This window comes from Scyliorhinus torazame, chromosome 6, assembly GCF_047496885.1.
Source record: "Scyliorhinus torazame isolate Kashiwa2021f chromosome 6, sScyTor2.1, whole genome shotgun sequence".
Lineage (NCBI taxonomy): Eukaryota > Metazoa > Chordata > Chondrichthyes > Carcharhiniformes > Scyliorhinidae > Scyliorhinus > Scyliorhinus torazame.
Window position 1 is genome coordinate 222,751,213 of NC_092712.1, and position 9,849 is coordinate 222,761,061.

The 9,849-nt window shown below is 43.0% G+C and overlaps 1 protein-coding gene across 1 annotated transcript; it reads left to right on the forward strand.

The window, feature by feature from the left end:
- Positions 1-598: 598 nt before the first annotated feature.
- Positions 599-9,447, forward strand: LOC140425308 (cytochrome c). Its single transcript, XM_072509452.1, has 3 exons — positions 599-736; positions 2,616-2,816; positions 6,859-9,447. The coding sequence occupies exons 2-3, from the start codon at positions 2,648-2,650 to the stop codon at positions 7,005-7,007; spliced, it is 318 nt and encodes a 105-aa protein (XP_072365553.1). The 5' UTR covers positions 599-736; positions 2,616-2,647; the 3' UTR covers positions 7,008-9,447.
- Positions 9,448-9,849: the final 402 nt, after the last annotated feature.

Below are 9,849 nucleotides of genomic sequence, written 5' to 3' on the forward strand. Positions count from 1 at the left end.
AAGTTAGTGATTCAAAACAAACCTGTTGGACTTTAACCTAGTGTTGTAAGACTTCTTACTAAACCTTTTTGGACACCAAGGGCAATTTATCATGGCCAAGCCACCTAACCTGCACATCTTTGAACTGTGGGAGTAAACTGGAGCACCCGGAGGAAACCCACGCACACACGGGGAGACTGTGCAGACTCCGCACAGTGACCCAAGCCGGGAATCGAACCTGGGATCCTGGAGCTGTGAAGCAACTGTGCTAACCACTGTGCTGCAGGCCTTGTGTGACTGTCCAAAGGTGAGCCGGTCAGGTGAGGCTTTCAGGATAGGCTGGGAGAGTGAACCTAGGTAGGGGACTCTTTATGAGGGTCAGTACAGACGAGATGGGTCTAATGGCCTCCTGCTGCTGCTGCACTGAGGGGATTCACTGCTTCGAATAACCTCCCTCTAGTTCACCCCAGATTGTTCCTGACTCATTTGACGTCATTGCGCGCGATGCATTCTGGCCTGGATTTATTTCCGGATCATCCGAACCTGATGGCCGGAAGGGGTGGATCACGTGCCTTCCGATTGACAGCACTGTCCAATAAGTGTCCAGAGCCCTTGGTGACGTGTTTCCAATGGACCAATAGCAATGCTGTAGGGGCGGGATCTCATGTGCTCTCTCATACACACTTATCGCTGCGAATAAAACCGCGGGGACGGCCGGCCTTGGCAGTGTCAAACGACCTTGAGTGCGGACGGCCAGGTGAGGACACGGGTGCCGGTTGCTTCCGCGTGGACTCCTCGGGCGGGGAGTGGGTTCCCAACACTCGACTTGCAGTCTGGGTTCGTCTTTTCGCTCCGAGCCGGTTCTTGCTGCCGGCTCCGGGCGCCGCTCTGATATTCACTTCACTTGAGCTCTCCTTCCGGGAGGCTCCGTGAAATCCCGGCCCCTCGCCCAGCGCCAGTTTGCTTTTCGTTGATTCTAGTTTTGAGCGGGCAATGTAATCCGGAGGAATTAATGGACGTCTCCAGTCCGGAGGCGTGATTTCTCTCCCCCTGCCTTAGAAAGGGCCCCGCTGCCCCGACAAGGTGGCTGGATTTGGGGCAGGGGGAGTGAAGGGCAGAGATAGGCCGAATGGCATTAACATTTTCCTGTAAACTGTGTTAACCGGAGAAATGTCCAACCTCCCATAATGGTCATATTCCAGTCTCCGGTTTCACTCTGGTGGAATCGGCTGGTCTGCCTGATGTAGTATCAGTTTCACCATTTGTGCCTTGCTGCCTTCAGAAAACCTCAGAACCGGTGGGACTGCCTCTCGTTCCACTCCTGTGACTGGTTCACTGTCTCATTTCCGCCCTTCCGTTCTGTTTGCGGTTTGAGGGCTTTCTTTTTAATGTTTAAAAACATTTAATTATTGGGCATTTTCCACCGTTTAAAGTTTTCGAATGACCTTCAGTCTGTCCTTGAATTTGGCGCCTCCACATTTCAAGCTGCGAAAGGAGCATCCTTTGAAACTGAAAGCTGATGAATCAAAAATGGGTCAGCAACTTTCAGTGAAGACAATATCATGACTTCACAAATTAGTCTTGAGGATGAATCAGCCAACCTCCAGAAACCCTGCTGTGATGTTGAATGGGCCTGTACCAGTTGTAGGACATTACTGCTGAAATATCTCTTGTGCTTTTCCGTCTTGACTTTTAACACCTACTCAAATTCCTCTTCTCTGGTTGGTAGTCTGCCCTTGTGTGGTTTCATTATCAGTCAGCAAATCCCCTGCAATGACTTTCCTTCCTGCTCTTCTCCACCCTCACCATCTTTCCTCTCAGCCATGGGCATAGGGTGGGGATGTGGGCAATGATTTGCTGTCTGATTTATTGTGCTGCCCATCTGACACCTGAGGAAGGAGCTGTGCTCTGAAAGCTAGTGATTTGAAACCAACCTGTTGGACTTTAACCTGGTGTTGTAAGACTTCTTACTGATCTGACATCCAGTAATAGATGAGCAACAATTTCCCCACCACAAAATCTGTTCCCTGGCTACCATCTCTGGCTGAACCAGGCTGTTGACAAACTGGCTGTTCTCTTTGACTTGATGTGTTCCAGTTTTGTGTAATGCATCACCAAAACCATGTGCCTTCACTGATGTAATATTGCCTATTTCCAACCCTGGCACAACTGCTGAAGCCTTCATTGTTGCTTTTGTTGCACTAGATTTTGCTGTTCTTAACCACCCTCCCATTTTCCCTCTTGTCATAAACTGAATTCATCTAGATCTCTGCTAGTGGGTTCCTATCCCCCTTGTGCATAATAATGACTCTAGATCCAACAGTGCTTTCACTTTAAAATTCTTAGCACTTTCCTGATCTCCCTCTGCATTAAACTCTGCTTTCATATTAGATTTAAACTTGTTCAGCAACTGTAGAAACATTTTTGCACCAATGCTAAGCTTGTGGGCAGTAAATCTACTTATCTACTTCAAAAGCCTGAAATGTTGGTGAAGTAAATAAGTTCCTTGGATAATTTGGTGAGGAGTCTGGTATCTAAATGATCTTTAAATGCAGTACTTAGTGCCTTTGACGGTTCAACTTCTACAATTGAAGGCAGAGCTCTTGTAATGTTGGTGTGTTATGGTACATTTTCAGACTAATTCCCCCTCAAGGAATTGCACAGCAAAATGGGTGATATAGAGAAGGGTGCGAAGATCTTCAAACAGAAGTGTGCGCAGTGTCACACTGTTGAAAGTGGAGGCAAGCACAAGACTGGGCCAAACCTGTATGGTTTGTTTGGACGCAAGACTGGGCAGGCTGAAGGATTTTCTTACACTGAAGCAAACAAAAACAAAGGTATGTTTAGCAACTATTGGATCTATAATTGTTACATAAGGTTTCTTGAGTGAGGCCTCGGGCTCTTTGTTCTACTTCAGCTTTTGAGCAAGAATAAGTAGCTTTTATGTTAAACATAATGGGGGGGGGGGTTCTAAATCCCACTCTCTAAGACACGAACAAACTGTAAAATTGAATAATTGTGTGAGTATTAACTGCTCACTAGCTGAAAGTTATTCTGCTTTTGGTGTGACAATTAATCTGAATTCAGACTTGGTGCTGTGGGTAGGTAATTGTTTCAAGGTTGATTTTTTTCAAAAGCATTTATGCACATGAGGAACTGAATTAATGGCTCTTGATGAAAATGGGATGAAGATGTGGTGCTACAAGTGTTTAAAAGACTGCATCAAATGAAAATTGCAAATTAAATTTTTGCTGCTAATGAAATTTAACATGATAAATGTCATCTGGATATCTTAACTTGTTCCAATGAGTCTTTTTGTCTTGAGCTTTCCTCTACATTTAACTGCCTAGATTTAGCTAGTTTGAATTCCACTGATTTAAATGTCAAACACACAATTTTGGCATGCTAAACAGTTGCATCTCTTGAGTAAGCAAATGCTTATTCATCTAAGTAACTCAATCTTTTGGTGGCTTGACTAAATATTAACTAGTAAAACATTTGTTTGGGACTTGTACTTGATGAGCAACTTGGCTTTTCTTAAGGTTTGGAAGATGTCAATCCTGCCTCCAACCTAGTTCTCACTTTGAAACTGCACACCCTGTGCATGGGGTCAGATTGTGCATGCTGACAAATGGGGAGTTGACAATCAGTTAAGATTAAAGGTTGCTCTTAAGCAATTTTCACTGATCAGTGTGATTCATATTAGATATCTTTACAGTGGTTTGATTTTTATTTGGCTTTTAAGATGTGCTCTAAAGGAATGAGAAGCAATGTTGTATGGTTTCACTCTTGTTTGAGACTAGCATCAATATTGTGTTTGTGTGAAACCAAATGCCCACATATACTTCCCTAGAAACATGTACTATTTGTATTTATGAAGTTATTCAGTCATTACATGAAATTAATAATTATAGCATCAGATGTTTTATTCAAATTGAACAATTTGGGATGCTTATTAATTAAGGCTCTTTAATAAGAACTTGCTTTTACAGAAATGAAATTAAGATAGTCACATCTTGCAGAAATGGAATGCATCCTAGAATGCTGAGGAAATCAACTGATAGTGGAAGTTCTGACCTATCTTTGCATTAGGAAGTTTTACTAGAGGACAGGAGGGTTCACGTACAAAAATCACTAAACCTACTGGACAGGTACAGAAGTTTAGAAAATGATGGAATGTTGCCCTTCAATTTGTGGGGTTTTGGGTTGCACTGGTCTCTGATTAGATGATGCTTTTGAATACAACATCTTTCCTTCGCAGTGCACTGTGCACCCCAGGAAGGATATCTTAGCCTTGGAGTGATTACAGTGTAGTTAATCAGAACAAGTAAAAAGGGTTCAAATCTGAATATAGCAGATTGAGGGAGCATCTAACTGAAGCCCTTTAAGACGAGTAAAGGATTTCATGGGAGAGGTGGAGAGGACTAAATTTCCTCTAGGAGACCAGGCTAAGGGGCCAAACTTTAATATTTAGTTGTCTGTCACAATTGATCTCGGATAGTGCTGTTTTTGTGTGGAATTAAATTTGAAATAGAATAGTCGAGCACTGACTGCGGGCAGTCAGCCCATCACTTAATCTCGCCCCTGATTCTTTTCTCAAATGCCTACAATTTATCTTGCTTTCAAATATTTATCCAATAACTTGTCAAGGCTACTATTGAACCTGTTTCAACCACTGTCAGAAACATAATCACTATTTCTGGGCTCAGGAGCACCTACACCCACAGCACCTCGGACATTACGTCTGTGTACCCTTGCCAGAACCCCTTCAATTTCGGACATGCTCAAAACATGTGAACATGATTCGTGGGCCTCCCACACCTGTCTTCCACCTCCTCAAAAATCCTGCTCATCTGAGCTGCTGTCATGTGTGCCCTATGAGCAACCTTAAATTAGATAAGGCTGAACCTTGCATGTTCAGGATGTGTTCACTGTCAGGGCATCTTCAGACATCTCTGCCCCCCTCCCATTCCTCCTCGCATTTCTGTTTCACTTCCCCTGCATTTCTGTTTCACTTCCCCTATCAGGGCTCCTTCCCAGTCCATCAGCTCCTTATAAATCTTGGGCACCTTGCCCTCTCTCACACCTTCCCTTGATATCACCTTATCCTGTAATCTACCACCACTGGGTTTGTAGAGTACCTGGCTGGGAAGAACAGCAGAGGCGGTGTCAAAATTGCCCCAAAACATGTGCCCCTGCAAAAGGCCACCTCCATCTGGCTGACCCCTCCACCACCAGCCACTTCCTCACCATAGTGATGTTTGCTGCCTGGTAATTTATTCTGTTTGGCAAGGCAAAACCCCCCCCCTTTACAACTGCACCTTTTTAACCTGTGGGTTTTCCCCTGCCCACAAACCCCAAGATCAAAGTATTGACTTTCTTAAAGAATGATTTTGGGACAAAGATCGGGAGGCACTGAAAGGCAAATGAGTGCCTTGGCAGCACCGTCGTTTTCACTGTCTGCACCTGCCCTGCCAGTGACAGTGGCAACATGTCCCACCTCTTAAAATCCCCCATCTGTTCCACCAAATGAGCCAGATTAACCTTCTGCAGCTGCTCCCATTGCTGGATTCCCAAGTATCTGAAGTTCGCCCCCAACACCTTGAACAGCAGCTCTCCCAACCTGCCCCTGGCCTCGATCGGGAACACCTCACTCTTTTTAGCCTGTACCCCAAAAAACTGGCGAAACTCCTCCAGAATACTTGCTATTCCCCCAATACCTCAGTGGGTCTGAAATATACAGCAGCAGGTTGTCCACATAGACCTCCTATGCTCAACCCCCACCCCTGCACAATCTGTCTCCAACTCCTTGACACTCAAGGTGCCATTGCCAGTGGCTCTATTGCCAAGGCAAAAAGCAACTGTTGGAGGGTATCCCTGCCTTGTCCCACTGTGTAGCCTGAAGTACCCCCAAGCTCACCCGATTGGTCCGCATGCTCTCTCTGGTGCCCTGTACGGCAGCTGAACCCAAACCATCCCAACACCTCCCACTGGTACTCTCACTCCACTTAATCAAAAGCCTTCTGTGTCCACTGCAACCTCTATGTTCTGTCCCTCTGGGGGCATCATCACATTTAGTAATCTCTTAAGATTCACTGGCAATTGCCTCTCTTTACAACCCCTTCAGATCGTCCCCTATCACTCCCAGTGCATAGTCTCTACATGAGGCCAGGATTTTTGCCGTTTAATAGTGGTATTGGGTGGTAGGACTCTCGCTGCTCTGGATCCTTGGCCTCCTCCAGTATCGGGGATCAGTGATAATGTAGCCCACACACGCTGGTGGCTCCAAGTCATAAAGCCTCCTGTGGAACATGTATCCCATTCACCACCACTGAATCCAGTACCACACTTCGACTCCCGTCCTTCACTCTTCCAGTCTGCCTCGCTGCCTGCTGCTTATTGAGTTGGTGGGTCAGTATCCTACTAGCCTTCTCCCTGTACTCTGCACTGGCCCTCTGCAACTGCCTTCCCTGTGGACACCAGCCCGACGCCGGCTGAACTTTTCTTTTAAGTGGCACCTGCCAAATGTGCGACCACTCACTCCATGGTCGCCACTGGAAGTCGACAGTAATCAACTCTTAACTGCTCTCTGATATGGCCTAATGAGCACCGCAGTTCATTGGGAATGGGCAACAAATGCTGACCTAGCCAGTGATGCCCACATCCCAAGAAAATATAAATAAAAAGCCAGGCCAATTGCAATGCCTCTTACACTCAATCCCATTGCGAATGAAAAACCGGATTATGTCTGACTCATTTGCCTACTATCTGGCCAATTAGGACAGCGTTCCAATTCTTGGCCAGCTGTTTTTATTCTGAGCAATTGACTTTTCCTACTTGAAAGAGAAGACTTGTGCTCATTGTCTTTGTTTTTTGTAGGTATCATCTGGGGTGAGGACACTCTCATGGTTTACCTGGAGAATCCGAAGAAATATATCCCAGGAACAAAAATGGTCTTCGCAGGTATCAAGAAGGAGAAGGAGCGTCTAGACTTGATAGCCTTTCTCAAATCTGCCACAGCCAAATAACTGAGGGACAGAAACTGCTGCCTTATTTATTCATGGGTAGATTTGACTCAATTGTGCAACCTCAAAAATAATTGTACCATTAATGTTGCAGTTGACTTTTTAAACTATCTGTGGTTTTTATCCATGTGTCCTGTTCACAGCATTCTCTGCCACCTGTAATACTGTACCATTAAATTTTAAACTTTGAAATCACTCACCCTTTCAATAAGAATAAAAGGGAATGTCAATCACTCACATTGTTTCAGTTCATTGCACTATCACTAGTGGTGTGATCTATTCAGCTATGGTGATGGGGAAGATTGTAAATATACTAACTTTTTTTATTTGGGTTCTCTGATTTCCTCACTCATTAAATTCCCAACTAAAATTATTGGAGTAGAAACCATTAATTGGGAGATTGGTTCAGTGGGGGTATTTTCCCTTGGAAATGGACAATTTAATGGACTGGAGAAAAATATTTCCAATAGTACAGTTGTATATCGGGTTATCTTGTATTGTTTAGTGCCCTGAGAGCTGTTGCAACATGAAATTCAATGCTGTTAGCATTTGTTTGCATGGTGAGTTCTACAGGAAGTTACTCCACAAATAATAAACTGCAGTTCAATTACATAATCACTGGAAAAATTGAATTCATTTAAGGTGCAAGTGTTAAATCTTATTAAAGTTGTATTTGATGTGAATACTATATTCTTGACCCTGAAATCGGTGATTTCTAATACTATAGCTATCTTCCAATCAAATACTTGAATGATCGATGCCTTGTCAATATCTGTGTATACATATATAAATATAAAACCCTGTCCACCTCCCACTTCAGTGTGAGTGGCTAATGACTTTAGCAGCAGCAACTAGATTTGTATTTTTTTTATGCTGGGAAAATGTTACGTTATCTTTTTGTAAGCATTTTTAAGAGTTGTGCTGTACAGCAATAGTTACAAAAGTTAAATCGGGTATCGAGATCATGGACACTCTGAAGTTGTGTACATCAGTTGGGTTTTCCACCCACTGCATTACCAGGCATCTGTAACCAGAGTAAGCATGATTACTGCTGCTATACCATTAAATGATGGTGCTCTTTCTAACTGATTGGCTTTCATGTGAGTTAATCTCATTTATGGTACAATGATATATTAACTTTTTAACAAATGCTACTGTCTGAGGTGGTGAAAACCTAGATATCATTCTAATGGATTTTTCCTACAACCTCTGTCCTAGGGTAGCAGTGATAGCTAACATTGGACTTGGCTGAATGTTAATGTGATATAACCCAGCTTTTCGGTCACTGTTTTGATCACAGGTCATTTAACAGTAGAAGTACACTTTTTTTTTTTTCAATTCGCCTTCAAATGTTGTAATTCCGAACCGATTTGCTATATTGTAGTTTGTCACTTTGGAGCAATATAGCCTGCACACTCTGAGAGTGAAACTAAAATAGCCACTGTCTTGTGGGAGTAGACAACATTTTGTAACTGGCTGATCTGCACAGTTGAATTCCCAGTAAAATCGTGGCTAGCTCTCTGGATGCAAGAGGTGGAGACGAAAGTACTATCTTTCCTACAATAGCAGTGATTTTGGGGGGGGGGGGGGGGAAATCCTTCACTTGAGTTCTCTGACAGGTCCCGAGGCTCAGGTCTGCCTATTTTCACTGGCTAGTTTTTAGCCTTTTAGTGTTGTGATGGAGACTTGCTCTCTAGATTATGGAAAATTCTACTACTTTCTATGTACTTTCTCAGTATAGAATGAGGTGGTAGAAACAGGATGAGGTGGTAGAAGCAGGTGATGATTTGGACAGTGACTGTAAAAGGAACTTTAAAAAACTAGTCTGATTACCTAAAAGAATTGGCTGAACAATTGTTGTGATTCACTGAACTTCAATACCCAATAATTTGAATTGTAGCATTAAATTTAAAACTCTTAAACTGAAGTTAATAAAATCTGATTTATGGTAGTTTCATTGGATTAAGAGTAGAAGATTTACAAGACAAAATGATAATTACTTCTGGTTTGTTACCTGGAATGGTCTTGATGGGACCATACAAGAGCAAGCCCAGTGAAGGAGCTGTGATAGTGCATGAGCTAGTGGGCCAAATGGCTACTGCCTACTTGTAATTCTCGTGAATGAATTAATATACAGTAAACATAGCCAACCTCTTTCTCCCCCTCCCTCCCAAACGTCAACCTCTGAACCTTGTAAATTTGTGTTTTCCTGATGCTTTGAATCAAAAGCAGACTTGCACCACCTGCTGGCAGTTGGGGTTCAGTGGACTTTGTCCTCCAGATTGTATTCTAACTAATTGCTTGTGGACTCATTTATCTACAATGTGACTATTGCACACTTTCAATACTGTAATACAAGGTGTCTATTTACTAATTATTTCTTCCTCCATTTCCACTTCAATTTTTTCCATGGTGATTGGACATTAAAAGTGGTTCAAATTTGCTATTTGTTGTTTTTTATTTAAAGGCTAACGAGTCAAAAATCCTTAAATCAGTCCAAATGATCTCTACCTTACCACTATTATGTCCTGCAGCTAAGGTCTGGTATATTTGCTTTAAATGTCTTTTGGGCCTGAAGTGTAATAACCATAAATCAGATGAGGAGAGGGCCATGATCAAAATTAAGGAAAGCTGCTAGAAAAATCTGTTTTAAAAGCATCAATCCTGAAGAGCCTGTGCCTAAACACAGACCAATTAAGTTTTAGGACAATGTTGGGTGATGTTGCCTCATTTTGTGGTTCATCCAGAAATGTTTCTGTTTTGGGGCTTAGTAGATCCTCAACAAAAGTTGACTTGTTGCTCAAGCAAGTTTATGGAACTCTAAAAGCTGCTGACAAATATCTAG